General features: G+C 42.8%; 1 protein-coding gene across 1 annotated transcript in view; it reads right to left on the reverse strand.

The window, feature by feature from the left end:
• Nucleotides 1-14,339: 14,339 nt before the first annotated feature.
• Nucleotides 14,340-15,981, reverse strand: part of LOC126458618 (ATP-binding cassette sub-family C member 4-like) — a 267,565-nt gene continuing 265,923 nt past the window's right edge. Inside the window, exon 25 of the mRNA XM_050095784.1 lies at nucleotides 14,340-15,028. Within this exon, the coding sequence (XP_049951741.1) occupies nucleotides 14,978-15,028 (51 nt within the window). The 3' untranslated portion in view covers nucleotides 14,340-14,977. The remainder of the gene's footprint in view (nucleotides 15,029-15,981) is intronic.

Genomic DNA, 15,981 nt, shown 5'->3' on the forward strand with positions numbered 1-15,981 from the left:
CAGGTGGCCCAGCCTCTGACGGGTGGAACAGTCCTGCGACAGGACTGGAGTAGGGAGTGCTGGATGGGTGGATTCGGCAGGTCTTGCATGTAGGCCTCCCACAGGGAGTAGGGAGTGGAGCTGGTATAGGGGTGGATCTGGATGTTGAGTAGGTTGGATGGGTGACAGAACAGTACTTTAGGAAGTTGATTAGTTTAACATTAAGTATTGTACAATATGTGTGTTATTGTTCTAAACAGCTTATCATCATGAAAGTATCTTCTACTGTACTGTTTTGAAATTCTGCCAGTGTGTAGTATTTTTTACTTTCAGTTCTATAATTGAAGTTATTCATACACACAGTGTGTGCACTTTATGCAACTTTAACTGATTTTTATAGTTGCGATGGATCTGTGCTAGTTTGGTGTATGGCATGCCAATTGCACGCGCAGCTCATGTGTCATGCTAGTGTACAGAATTCCTAAGAATAAACTGATTTGCATTTGCTTAGCATGGACCAGACACCTATACATACATAAACTTGGTACTGTCATAGTATTAAGTTTCTGAAAGTAATCCATACAAGTTTCTTGTGGTGGAAGTCTGGCAATACATCTAACCTCATTTTTGAACATTTAAATATTACTTTTGCAGCACTGGAATTTCCCCATAACAGAATTCCATTGATCAGATGTGAATAGAAGAAGGCAAAGTATGCATATAATAAGAACATTTTGCTGATATGACCCCTCTATTTGTGCAGCAAGTATACTATCTGAGATGTTGTGTCGCAAAGTTTCTCCATAGGAGTATGCTGTTTAAGTCTCAGGTCAATGTGAAAAACAAGAAAGTTTGTCCTGTTCTGGTGAAATTAAAGTGAACAATGTATCCTCAGTTTTTGTATCATTTACCTGAAGTGAATTTGCCTTAAACAATGTGCTTCAAATGTCTATTGCTGTTGATACATTAAGTTTTACTTCACACAGGCTGCTATCTTGTGCAACTAGTATAGTGTTATTGACGAAGTGTACTGTTCGATATATGGCTTTGTCATATAAATTGTAGCTATTTATATTTTTATATAGGATATACAAACATTATAAACAGAAGGTATTGCAAGAATCTTCCATGAATGCTTCATACTAAATTACAAATACACTGAAGTGCGAAAGAAAATGGTATAGGCATGTGTATTCAAATACAGAGAGAGATGTAAACATGCAGCATACGGCACTGCAGTCAGCAACACACATAAGACAAGTGTCTGACCCAGTTGTTAGATCAGTTATTGCTGCTACAATGGCAGGCTATCAAGATTTAAGTGAGTTTGAACGTGGTGTTATAGTCGCCGCACAAGCAGCATCTCCGAGGTAGCGATGAAGTGGGGATTTTCCCATACGACCATTTCATGAGTGTACTGTGAATATCAGGAATCCAGTAAAAGATCAAATCTCTGACATTGCTGCAGGTGGAAATAGATTCTGCAGGAAAAGGACCAATAATGACAAGAGAATCATTCAATGTGACTGGAGTGCAACCCTTCCACAAATTGCTGCAGTCTTCAATGTTGGGCCATCAACAATATCAGCATGTGAACCATTCAACGAAAAATCATCGATATGGGCTTTTGGAGCCGAAGGCCCTTGCATGTACACTTGATGACTGCACAACACAAAGGTTTCTGGGCCTGTCAACACCGACATTGGACTGTTGTTGACTGGAAACATGTTGCCTGGTCGGACAAGTCTCATTTCAAATTGTCTCGAGCGGATGGATGTGTACGGGTATGGAGAAAACCTCATGAATCCATGGACCCTGCATGTCAACAGGGGACTGTTCAAGCTGCTGGAGGCTCTGTAATGGTGTAGGCGAGTGCAGTTGGGATGATATGGGACCCCTGATACATCTAGATATGACTCTGACGGGTGACACATATGTAAGCATCCTGTCTCATCACCTACATCCATCCATTCATGTCCTTTGTGCATTCCAATGGACTTGGGCAATTCCAGCAGGACAATGTGATACCCCAAACGCCCAGAATTGCTACAGAGTGGCCCCAGGAACACTTCTGAATTTAAACACTTCTGCTGGCCACCAGACTGCCCAGACATCATTATTGAGCATATCTGGGATGCCTTGCAATGTGCTGTTCAGAAAAGATCTCCACCGCCTCATACTCCTGTGGATTTATTAACAGCTCTGCAGGATTCATGGTGTCAAGTTCCCTTCAGCACTACTTCAGACATTAGTCGAGTCTGTGCCATGTCACGTCGTGTTGCAGCACTTCCGTGTGCTCGAGGGGGCCTTACACAATGTTAGGCAGGTGTACCAGTTTCTTTGGCTCTTCAGTGTAGCTGGGGTTGGTCAGGTTTGAATTGCAGTATGCACGGCCAGTGATGCTACCTGCTATGCCACCCTACAGCCACTGGAGCTTGCGGCATTATGCTCTGGTATACTGTAGAAAATGCTTGTGTACCTATATGTCTGGCTCCTTTTTGTACTGTTCATTCCTTGAAGTCACTGTGGAGATTGATTTGCTCATAGTATTGCAATAATTTAACGCACAATTTTTTGACAAAACATAATAAGGTATCTTTGTTATTACTAATATTTATGTAGTGCGAAGCAGCTATCAAAATAAATTCTTTAAAAGAGATTACTGGTATATGTCTTAGAACTAAAAAAAGATCTACTGCATTTTTAAAATGTTATGAGTGATAAGTCAGAAGATGTGAGTATTTTTAACAGTTACTTTTTAATTATAGCACCAAAAATAGGAGTAAATGGTCCAGTTGAAAAAAATAAAGAAAAAAAAAGGGCGAGAATATATTACTCTGCAAAAACCTTAAGCAACTAGAATTAGGAACCAACATCCTTTACTGAAAGTAATAAAATAATACAAGTTCTCAAAAAACAGCAGCTCCCACAGTGCTGATAAATTTCAGAGAGAATTCTTGAGTTGTTCTGATTTAATAAATAATGTCCGTAGTGATAGATCTAATGCATCACTGGTATGACAAATAGTGGTGGTTAAACCATCTTATATGAAAGTTGACAAGAAAGACTTACATACGTATTGTCCAGTTTCTTTAATGACATATTTTTCCAAAATAATTCTAAAAGTAATGTGCTAAATTATAATCTCACATAGAAGTAGGAGCAATTGGCTTAGCACTTCACAGTTTGGATTCCTGATGGTTTGCTTGACTGAGAATTCCATTTATACATTCACTCACCAAATATCACAAATGTTAAATAATAAAATGTCACATCAGTATGTTTTGTGATCTATCCAATGTATTTGATTGTGCATATCATGTCACTCTCCCAGAAAGTTTTGTGGAACTGATGGTTTTACAAGCAGCTGGATTGAATCATACTTAACAAACAGATTGCACAAAGTTGTGCTGAAGAATTCAGACAATTTTGAAGGAACAGAAAATGTTAGTGCATGGAGAGAAATAGTGAGAGGGAATTCCACAGGGTTCAGTTTTGGGTCAACTCTTATTCCTTATAAATGTGAAGGATTTTCCATGTAACAATCAACAAGTAGAATAGATACTTTTTGTGAACACCACTAGTCTTATAATAAATCTTATTGGAAAGATAGCCACAGAAGAAATTGTTAATGATGTTTATCAAAGAATTATTTAGTGGTTCTCTAAAAATTTAGGGCTACTCTCCCAAAATTTTGAGAAAACACACTACATTCTGTTTTGTATAACATTCAAACCAAAAATTGCTTGCAGCACTTGAACAGGAGTCAGTAAAGAGAGTAGAATACTCCAAATTTTTCAATGTACGTGCTGAAGAGAACTTTAATTGGAAGAAGCATATTATTGAGGTGCTCAAACCATTTATGTACAGCTGCTTTTGCTCTTTGCATAATTACTAGTCTTGGAAACAAACAAATTGATCTCCAAACATATTTTGCGTATTTCCAAGATGTCTTAGAATAAGTTATAGGAATGACACATCACTAACAAAAGGAAGTTTTTATTGTACATAAAGACTACTATGAATAATATAGTTGACTGAACACAGTCTAGGGCGTTCATGTGGGCGCGTGTGCGTGCGTGAGTTAGTGAGAGAGAGCATGCACATTCTTCTCCCACAGCTTGAGAAAGGAATTTTATTCTGAAAGCTATAAAAGCAAAGCTCTGTACCTTTTGGTTGTGTACCTGTTGATGGTACAGTGCTTCTTCCTTTTGGTGAGTCATCTGCTCTATTCCTAGATAATTCATTATCCTCAACCAGAACTTTCCGTACATTATAATATGAATAATGTGTGGTGTTCATGTGCCATAATCATGTAGGCACCATTTCAAGGAGTTAAGCAGTTTTAGTTGCGCATTCACAGTACTTATATTTTCTAATAAAATTCCTCATAAATAGTCAATCACAATTTTAGAATAATAGTGATGTCCATACCTACAACACTAGAAGAAAAAAATGAGTATTACTAAAGCTGTCAGTGGCTCACAAAGTGGCTCAGTACAACAAACAAGTCTTTCGCCATTTTCCCAATGACATAAAAAGTCTTGACAGGTAGCAAAGCAAGTTTTAAATCTAACCCAAAATTATTTCTCCTGAACCACTCTTCCTATTAGGTAGACAAATTTTTATTTAAAAGCTGTTAGCCTGTAAAAAAGATTACTGAAATTTTACATGTTCTGATACATCACAAGTGGAGAATTGTTTATGTACCTCAGAAACCACAAAAGATCCAAAATAGAATACTTTGGCACACTATGTAAATTTGCTTTAAAGTTTGAGTACCTGTTACTGTGTGATCGAGAAGATAATGGTTCACACTGCTTTCTGCTGGGCAGGTAAGATGGAAAATCCTGAATCTGCTATTCCATATTATTTTAACAATTGTGTGGACTTATAAAATCAAAAGCCTTAGGTAAGTTACAAATAATTCCCAATGGCAATAATTTTGGATTTATTGATTGGAGTATATCATCGTCAAGGTAAATATAACAAGCTGACAGTCCTTAATGAAATCCAAACTGTGGACTTCTGTGATTGGTTTTCTGCACTAAATGTTCATGAACCCTTTTGTACAGGAAACTCTTAATTTTTTTAAAAAAACTGCCAGCAGTAATAAGACGGTGGTTTTTCTGTATTGTTTTGTCTCTTTATTGTGGAGTGGCTAGACGACAGCATATTTGTTTTAGTAAAATGACTAGAAAGACTCATTATGTTAACGTTTTACGAAGCTCAACTGAACATCATTTGATTGTTTTATAGTTGGTAAGGATGAAAGATTCTTTTGAAGATGTAAATTGTCATAGAATTTTGTCATATTTGTTTCGGAAGTCTTTTTGTTAGAAACTAAGCTGTATATTAAGAAAGTGTTTAAACCTAAGTTATATGCTACTGACAAGAGTCATTAAAATTGGAGGCTTTGATCTGCTCATTGTTTATCATTAAAGAAAATTTCTCATATTCTTCATTTAATTTTCATACTTCATACTTTATTATGTAGTAAGTAGTTCGTATTTAGTTGCCTGCAGAATACTTCTTTTCCCTCGAAAATACATTTGGATGCTCTGTTGACTTTTAAGTACAATTTTACAATGTATAACAATAATTTAAATTCCTGGATGGAACAGTTTGGAGCACAGTAATCGGCAGTCACACTAGCTTTCGGGCAGGAACACACATACGCCGTCACAGAGATCCAAACTCACACTCCTATGGTCACTGAGTTTTCAGAGTAGCCTGTGTGATGTTAAAGAATACACTGGTTTTCTTTTAGGCCAGGTAGATCTATATTTTACATTTAAGCACTAAAGGTCTCAGTTTAGTGATCCACACATCAGGTGTAGACATTAAGCTTCATAGTAAGCCGCCCCCCCCCCCCCCTCCCATGGTATTAATCAGTCTATGCAGGCTATTGTACTGTTGTGCCACCAGGTTTCTTCTTCATGCTTTAAACACAAAACACTGGGCAGTTCATCATGGCACAACATTCATACTTTGTGTAGGAAAGATACAAACGTACATTGAAATTTCAGTTTAAGTAGCCAAACTAACTATCTGGTCCTTCCAGCCAATAATGTTGTATGATGAGTCATCTAGTTCATAGCTTGCATCTCGTGGTCTAGTGGTTAACGTTGTTGCCTCAGAAGGAGTCCTGGGTTCAGTTCCTGATGAAGTCTGAGATTTTCTTTGCTTGGAGACTGAGTGTTTGCGTTGGCCTAAACCTAACCTTCATTGGTGCGCAAGATGGTGTCAAATAGATTGCCTTGCACCGGGCAGCCGAACTGCCCCAGACAGGGTCTCCCAACCAACAATACCAGATGATCGTTTCATTTACCAGTCATAGTTTTTTTGTGACTGTTAGTAATTTGTCTTTTCACTGCCACACCCTCCATTGTATTATGTTTCCTTTTCCTTAGGAGAAAGTATTTTGCCCCAGCTGATAAGACTACTTTAAATTTAAACTTGGCTAGTTGAGTTGCTGGTTGCTTGCAGCTCATTGTTACTCTTAAACTTGATCCGTTCTGTTACAGAAATTTGTTATTTGTAATTGTTGAACTAGAATAGTTTGCCTTCCATAGTCCAGAGGGCGAAGCAACTTTTCCATTCTGATTTTATCCCTGCTAATTTCTGTTCTCTTTGTATTTCTGATGGACTTTTGTCCAAGTGAAAGAACTGGTTATAAAGATCACAAAAGCAAAATATTCTGCATCTTACGTGTATCAATGGACACCTTTGACAGCCAAACTGTGGCTGTCCCATTCTGTATAAGTGTTGGTGTTGTAACTGAAACTATTGAAGTTAAATGTTTTATTAAAATTGAAACTGACTGAATATGTTGTAAGTCTACTTCTAAAACAACATAGATTTTATTAACCACAACTTATCTACAATTAAATCACAGAAAATAATAATAGAAAAACACAAGACAAAATGCATTAGAGGTTGCTACCTCATGGTCAGTACTGTATTCTGAATGTTTCTTGAGTAACTCAGTGCTGAAGAGCACTGCACGACTGACTGGGAAACACTCAAGTACGAACCACACTCTTGGTGCACCCTTATTTCATTAGTTCATTCACTGAAAGCACCATGGTTTGTTGAACAGTGAACGAAGACAGTCCTGCTTCAGTTAGACAGGCAATTAGATATACTAGTAAAATACCATTGGCAAGTAACAACAAAGCCCAAATTACAGTCCTGGAGAAAATCATGTATCAAAGGGTTGTCATCAAAAGATACACCAGAGAGTTTGGTATAAGTATCGATTGATTGACAAGTGAGGCTGTGGCAGTCGATGGCAGCCCTTAAACTAGCCACGAGTGTTTTGCCAGTGACCTAGTACCAGAAGGGTATATCTTCACATGCTGTACCTAGCATCATATTTATATCAATTCATCCGTTGATAAATCCAGAGGGATTACAAGAGATTATGCATGCTTTCACTCTTTAATTGGACATGGTAGTAACTGATCTGTGACATACACAATTTCACTTCCTGTATTAAGTTTATTATTGGAGCTAATGTTTTATCAACACTTGACACATTCCTTGACAACATGGTAGCATCTGACACAGGCAACCTGTTCAAATTAGTTTTCTAATAAAGTTTTATAGCAATACAATAAGATTAGATTTCCTATTAGTTCACTTTTCTCATATTTATAGGTTTCAAATTGATATGATTAAACAGTTGTAAAATCTGGGATGGAATAACAATATGAATTGAAAAAGATTGCTACTCCCTACACAGAAAAAGCATTGAATGGGAGAGTGGCACATTTAAAAGGAGACTGTTAGATATACTTGTGGCGACTATCGACCAAGTCGTGGGTAATATCTTTGTTTTTGGCAAGCTCTTTGCCCCAGTCTATGGTCGCGCGTGAAGGTGTACGGACGTGTACCGAGAATTCAGAATGTAAACAACTGTATATGTGTGCTTACGAGAAATAAAAATGGTGTTTATTACACGTGGTGTAGCGTGCATCATTGGATTCGGCAACCCTACCACGCTAAACCCATACTGGTGACCCCGAATTTTGTTCGCGAGTGCTACAACGAAATCTTATACCATCGAGCAGTACACAATGGATCGCTTGCCGCCTGCTACACCGAACACGTGCCAACTAAGTGTTCCAACGGACGCTTCGGCATGGTTTTACAATTATCCACCGGGCGTCCGCAATAGTTCTACGCAGTTTCCGAACACATCGACTAGCTGTACTCAACAGGACAGTGTTTATACAATTCCACAGCCACGTGTTCCGAGTGCTCAACAGCCGACGCAATGTGCTCAAACCCCAGTGACTATGTTTACACGTTTCCCAAGTGCAAGTGTGAATTTTCCACCCGAATCAGTGACTGTACAAATCGAGCCGGACGCTCAAGACAGGAGAGTTCATATTTCTGCCGGAACTCCGGATTTTGCACCAACCCCCCCTACACCACCAGCGTCCGCTTTACGAGTGTTTCCGACGGCACACGCCGTTCCTGCCGCGTGTGTTCCACAAACATTAGAGGATTTTAACTATTTTAATGCACCTGTAGGGGAGGGGCCCGGAAACTGTATTCCGTCGTTCGCCGCACATCGGTCGACTACGGTCGATTCTACCGCGCCGGTCCATTCTACGCCCGTCGGCGTTACTCCGTCGACCGCTCGATTCGTTGATTTCTCGACCGAGGTCGAGCCAGCCGCGCCTACCGTGCCGCGTGCCACTGACAGTGGCGGAAGCTGGTGCACCGCTACTGCACCCGAGACAATTACGTTGCAGAACTATGGACAGGGAGAGACAGTTTCTGATAAACATTTATGTCAAGACTTTCCCACCCGTTGGCCGAAGCTACCACCCCTTCGCAAGGATCGCCCACGCACATGGTTTGCCTCGGTCGACCACGTCCTGCAGCTACACGGCGTCGCCGACGACAATTCGAAGTTCCTATGCTTACTGTGTCACCTCCATGACGAACTGGATCTGATCTGCGACATTGTGGCTTCGCCCCCCGCTACGGACAAATATGCGTTCGCCCGACGCACCATCCTCGAGCGACTATCCACATCGACAGAGGAAGCTATCCGCCTCATCAGTCAGGAATCGCTGGGATCCAGGTCCCCGTCGCAACTCTGGCGTCATCTCCGCGCTATGATTGACACGCATCACATGCCGGACATTACACTTTGGACCATCTGGTTGCTGAAACTTCCCCCGCAAGTTCAACTTCACCTTCTACATGTAACTTCAGCCCCACTAGATGCCAAACTGAAGATCGCAGACCAGGTTTACAACATTCTGCCCCCCCCGCATAACCCCCCAGGGTGCCCTCAGGCCTCAGGGGTTGGCACACCTGCGCGGCAGTTCCCATCCTGCAGTACAGAGTGCGCACGACTCGCTCCACGCATGCGCGCGGAGCCAACGCCGCCTGGCAACCGCCGCAGTAACTCCTCTCCTACCAGCACTACTGCAGCGTCGCCATCGGAGGGAACTACAAACAAGTCCCCCTCCACTGCCGCTTCGACCTCAACCAGCGCGACGGGCGACGCCACGCGCCGCCCCGCTCGGTGTTATTTCCACTCCCGCTTTGGCGACACGGCTAAGAAATGTCGTTCTCCGTGCACGTTCCCAAACTAATAACGCGACCCAATTCAGGCGCTACGGGCCGCGTTGCACCGCACAGACGCCTATCACTAACTACTTCTTCTCCTCACGCGCCAGGACGCTTGTACGTGAAAGATGCAGTGTCTTGCCTTTCATTTCTAGTCGACACGGGGGCCGAGGTTAGTGTGATACCTTTGTCCGCAAGTATTAAATTCCAGCTTCAGCCTTGCCCCCCGCTTCGAGCCGCCAATAATTCCCTGATCCGCTCTCATGGAATAACGAATTTAAGCCTTAAACTGCAGGACATTAATACGCCCTTACAGTGGACTTTCGTTATCGCGGATGTGGATGAACCCGTGCTTGGGGTAGATTTTCTCTTAGCCCACGCACTGTCACCCAACCTACAACGAGGTACACTAACCTTTAACTCGGGAGACCGTACCACCAGTTCAGATATCTTACCCCTCTCATCCGAAAGCGCCATTCTGCTGTGTGAGCTAGCGGAAACTGCTGTTGCAGTGCTTTCTCTTAGATCACACGACGACGAACTTCGGGACAGCAATGGGGCCCTCCGCTTACGCATCGCCGCCGTGCAAGCCGAGCTCACGGACGCGCGTAAGCAGACCGCCCAGCTGTCGCACACGGCCACGCCCCCAACCCCCGCACCACTTCCTCGCACCTGCAGCCGACGCCGCGTGACATTTCTACTGCCGGACGGAAGCTGTACCCGCGACGCTACCAGGTACCCCACCGAGCTCTTCGACAAGGACTACCAGTGGATCACCGCCACTGCTGCTGAACTGCCGGCCTTGGACACACACACGTGTGCATTACAGGTTAGTCACAGTGCAACGGGTGCTGGTCCAGCATCCCCATCGGTGTTCGCGATCAATAACGGCACTGTTCACAGAATAAATACCACAGAAGGCCCACCGGTACGTGCAAAGGCTAGGCGTTTAAATCCGGAAAAACTTAAACACGCTAAAGCTATTGTTCAGGAACTTTTAGATAATAAGACTATCCGCCCTTCTTCTAGTTGTTGGTCGTCACCCATTCATTTGGTGCCCAAGAAAGATGACACTTTCCGCCTCTGCGGTGACTATCGGGCGCTTAATGCCAGAACAATTTTAGATAATTATCCCGTCCCAAATATTCAAGACTTTGCTTCCCAGCTGCATGGGGCACAAATTTTCAGTGTAGTCGATTGTCATAAGGCGTACCACCAACTGCCAATGGCACCTGAGGACGTTGAAAAGACCGCTATCATCACCCCGTTCGGGTTGTTCGAGTATTTGTTTATGCCATTCGGCCTTAAAAATGCTGCACAGACGTGGCAACGGTTCATCGACTCGCTGGTTGGAAAACTGGACTTTGCATATGCGTACCTGGACGACTTGATAATTTTTTCTTCCTCCCTCGAGGAACATGAACAACATTTAAATACAGTGTTCCAACTATTAAAAGCAAACGGTATCGCAGTGAACAATACTAAGTCACAACTCCGCCGCACCAGTGTCACTTTTCTGGGCCACAGAGTTTCTGGCGACGGCATCCGCCCCCTAACTGAACGGGTGGAGGCCATTAGTACGGTGCCTTTGCCCAAAGATTTTCAGGGCCTCCGCCGCTTCCTTGGAACGGTAAATTACTACCGTAAACATATTCCCCGCGCCGCCGACATACAAGCCCCACTGACGGATGCCCTCGCAGGAAAAAACGTGGACTCCAGATATGCGTCGCGCATTTGATAATCTAAAGTCAGCCTTACAGACAGCTGTTACGCTTGCTCACCCCATTCCTGATGCTCCCATCTCGCTTACTACAGACGCAAGTGATACAGCAGTGGGGGCAGTACTTCAGCAATCCGTGGGTTCTGTTGTACAGCCGCTCAGATTTTTCTCCCACAAACTGACCGCTTCCCAACGTAAATGGTCGACCTTCGACCGGGAACTGTTTGCTATTTATGCTGCTATCAAATATTTCCAAGACGATATCGAAGGTCGCCATCTCGTGGTATTTACCGACCACGAGCCATTGGTTTACGCTTTCCGTAACCCAGGTAAGGACTCATCCCCGAGACGTTTTAGGCATATGGACCTTATATGTCAGTTTATGAATGACATACGTTACGTCAGAGGCGCAGACAATGTCGTCGCTGATTTTCTGTCTCGGGTGTCGGTTTTATCTTCACAACTGGACCTCAGTGAGCTCCCTAAATTGCAGACAGAGGATACTGAACTCGCAGCATTGCGTTCCGATATCAAAACAGGACTCAAACTAGTGTTACGGACACTTCCTGGGTTTTCATCACCCATCTGGTGCGACATTTCAACAGGACGCATACGCCCGGTGATTCCTGCACCTCTCCGCCGGGACATATTTAATAGTATCCACGACTTGGCACACCCTGGCATTCGCGCCTCCGCACGTCTGGTATCTGAATGTTTTGTTTGGCCCGGGGTGATAAAACAGTGTCGCAGTTGGGCACGAGCATGTGTTGCTTGTCAGCGCGCAAAAGTAGGACGTCATGCACAGCCCCCCATGGGTACGTTCAATGTGGCAAAAAGAAGATTCCAGCACATACACATCGATATCGTCGGGCCCTTACCCCCCTCAGGCCCCTTCCGTTACATACTGTCCGCAATTGACAGGTTTACCCGCTGGGTAGAGGTAATTCCTCTCACTACTATCACAGCCGATGCAGTGGCCCGAGCCCTGCTGTTAATGTGGATCTCGCGCTTCGGCTGCCCAGTCTCTGTCACCACCGACCAGGGCCGCCAGTTCGAGTCTGCCCTCTTCCGACAGCTTTGTGAACTGTGTGGGGTGAAACGATTTAGGACTACAGCATACCACCCCCAGAGCAATGGGCTTGTGGAACGCTGGCACCGAACGCTTAAAGCTTCCCTGATGTGCCACGGAGGTGAGTGGGCCGATGCCTTACCATGGGTAATGTTAGGCGTTCGGGCCGCGTACAAAGAGGACCTTGGCGCATCCCTGGCAGAGGTACTGTATGGAGAACCCCTCACACTCCCAGCAGAGTTAGTCGAGCCTTCACTTCCTCCAGATCAAATCTGCGACTCGACATTCGTCGGGCAGGTCAAGGAGCTAATTGCTAACATCCGCGTGCCGCCTCCTCGACCACACACGCCCCCTCCCGTATTTTTGCATAAGGACTTGGCGTCGTGCACTCATGTCATGGTGTGTGATGACACCATCCGACCGGCACTCAGACCTCCATATACGGGCCCGCACAGAGTCATATCACGGCGTACCAACACGTTCGAAGTGCTCATTAACAGCACGCCTCAAACGGTATCCGTCTGCCGCCTCAAACCTGCATGGACTCTGGGAGAACTGCCGGATACCCCACCCAGTCAGACCCCATCCCCTGCTGCACCCACCTCGCATGAGGCATCTACCGACAGTCCATGGATGAGCGACGCCCATTCCCACACGTGTGACGTTCCCCACTCCCAGTCGTGTGACAGTGCTACAGGTGCGTGTGACATTCCTATGCAGAGTGATGCGTGTGATGACTTACCCTCCTACAGGCAGCCCCTCGCCTCTCCCCTGTTAGGATTCAGTGATGTATCAGGGACCAGCCTCAGAGCGTGTGATGTCACCGATGACGACTCGTGTGGAGATTCTGTCAACCCGTATAAGGAAGTGGTAGTGAATGTCAACACAGATCTTATTTGCAGCTCTAATGAGTTCTTTGTTATGCAGCCGGGTAATGTGTACATCTTCTACGAACAAGCCAGCTTCCCCAGTGACAACTTAACTCACATTCATCTCCTCCAGTCTGTCCCCTTGCCTGTTGGTACTGACCCATCAACGGTCAAAGTCCTACGTACCGCCACAGGCATTCAGATCCGCTATCCTGGCCCCTCACAACCCACCATCCCCTCCCCAGATCCCTCAACTGCTGTACGAGGATTCACACGGTCAGGCAGGACCATCCGCCCCCCTCGCTGGCTCGAAGACTTCAATTACTAATGTAATGTAATGTAAGGTATGGTTTCTGATTAAACACCCTCTCCCTCCTCCCTGGGTGTTCCCTTTACATGTATGCCCCAATATTTATGTTTGTGCTCCACACTCTAGGGGGGGGGGGGGGGGGGGGCTAATGTGGCGACTATCGACCAAGTCGTGGGTAATATCTTTGTTTTTGGCAAGCTCTTTGCCCCAGTCTGTGGTCGCGCGTGAAGGTGTACGGACGTGTACCGAGAATTCAGAATGTAAACAACTGTATATGTGTGCTTACGAGAAATAAAAATGGTGTTTATTACACGTGGTGTAGTGTGCATCATTGGATTCGGCAACCCTACCACGCTAAACCCATATACTTTTTTAGCTATTTGATGAAGTTCCTCATATGAAGAAAAAAAACATACTGGGCTGCTATTGTCTCCCGGCACTGTGGCCCCACTAAAAAGTACTCGGCAGTCTACTTTTTATGTTATCTTCTTACTGCCATCTAAGTAAAGATAAAAGCGAGTTCTACCAACTGAGGAGCTCTACAATTATGTCAATAAAATATTACGAGTATGAATAATTGACTTCCAAAGTAATATAGTTTTCTGTGGTGATGGTAAGGAGGCTGTGACTTAAAATCCTTAAATAAACAAATATACTTATAGTTTTCGAACGTGATTTATAATGGACATTTTTGTCAAATCAGTTGGCAGAGAAACACAAAAGAAAAGAAATTCCTGTAGAAAGTTATTGTAATCTGTCTAGCTGTAGCAAATTATGTTTACTTAATAGTGAAATTGACTATGCAATGGTAATTTATCAGACATAAATACAATGTGAAATAGTGTAACATTTATGTTAATTATTGAGCAAATATCTTCATTCTCTCATGATCACACAAAGTTTTGAACATTGTATAACAGTAATAACTTAAATAAATATACAGTTCTCTGACTAGATAATTAAATTAATGTATACTACAAATGTATGTTGATGACATCAAGTACTAAGTACATTTGTTGCGTAGTTATACATTCCAGATTGCAGCTTGTGAATAAACTGTAATCAATCTACTTGTACTTTTCAGGAAGGAAATTCTTTCATTGCAATTTTGTTAGATTTTACTTTCGTAAATACATTTTTAGGCCTAATTTGTGCATGTCTCTATGGCTGAGAGTTTTTTTTTGTACAAAATATCAGAAGAAAATGTCCTAGATGCATCCTTGAAAACTAATGCAACACTTTAGTCCTAGATGCATCCTTGAAAACTAATGCAACACTTTATGACCATTTTGTCTGATGAACATGACACCCAAAAACTCTCTCTCTCTCTCTCTCTCTCTCTCTCTCTCTCTCTCTCTCTCTCTCTCTCTCTCCACCCCCTCTCCCCCCTCCTTTCAAGTTGTCAAGGTGACTCTGCCTTCTTCTGGTATTCCCTTTTATTTAACTGCTTCTGCTTCTTCTTTTGTGGAATGTTTGTTTTTGTAGTTCTGAAATAAATTATTTTGAAGTGAGAATAAATTTATTTATTGAGTAATGCATAAATATTAATATGAAGACAAAAGTTGATAAAGTGATAAAAGCAATAGCAATTAAAAGTACGAAAAAGGCACAAATATATGGCTGGAGCTTGAAAATTTCTGCCATAGTAGTATTTGGACCTGCTGATTGCAAGCAAGCCAATTTCATTGATATGCACTCTCATTACTTACAAACACTACCACCAGTCATTGTTATTTTACGTAGTAGTAGTTGTAAGCCAAAATTTTAAAGCCGAAAGAACATTAAGTGCAGAGCAATATGTAAATCATGGTGAGGAATTGGAATGACCTGGTAATGTTATACTAAAGTTATTATAGCTGCCAAATTCCTACCTTTTGCACATTGCCAAACTTGCTGTTTACTTCAGAACTGTTCATTTATCTTTGCACAAATTTCTCAGTAGTTTCAAAACAATATTTTTTAACACTTTTGTTAATACAATGGTAACCTATTGGCAGAGTAATAGGGATCTGTAGCAGACTGGTGGTAGGAATGAGTAGCTACATAGTACATAATATTGATGTAACTTGTGACACTGAGGTTGTCATCCTGTATTCAAAAAGTACTGTTCATGTACAAAGGTTATAATAATTAACACAACTGTTAGAATCAGTGAGGAAATTGGCTTTAAATTTTAAATAGCACATATGCCTCTCAAATACACATACTCTCTCTGAATAGAACAATTTGAAACTTATGTGTATTACCATTTTAATGACAAATTGCATCACAGTTGTCCTGTTTTTAATATTAATGAAGTGTTTTGTGAACAATATAGGCCTGCAGTGAATCTATGAGAGTACAACATTGGAATTCACATTTATTATTGGTTCTGATAATGATCATGTTGAGCATACAAGAATTCTCTTTTCACATAATGGAGGTGCTAATATGGTATTAG

This window comes from Schistocerca serialis, chromosome 2 (assembly GCF_023864345.2).
Source record: "Schistocerca serialis cubense isolate TAMUIC-IGC-003099 chromosome 2, iqSchSeri2.2, whole genome shotgun sequence".
NCBI lineage: Eukaryota > Metazoa > Arthropoda > Insecta > Orthoptera > Acrididae > Schistocerca > Schistocerca serialis.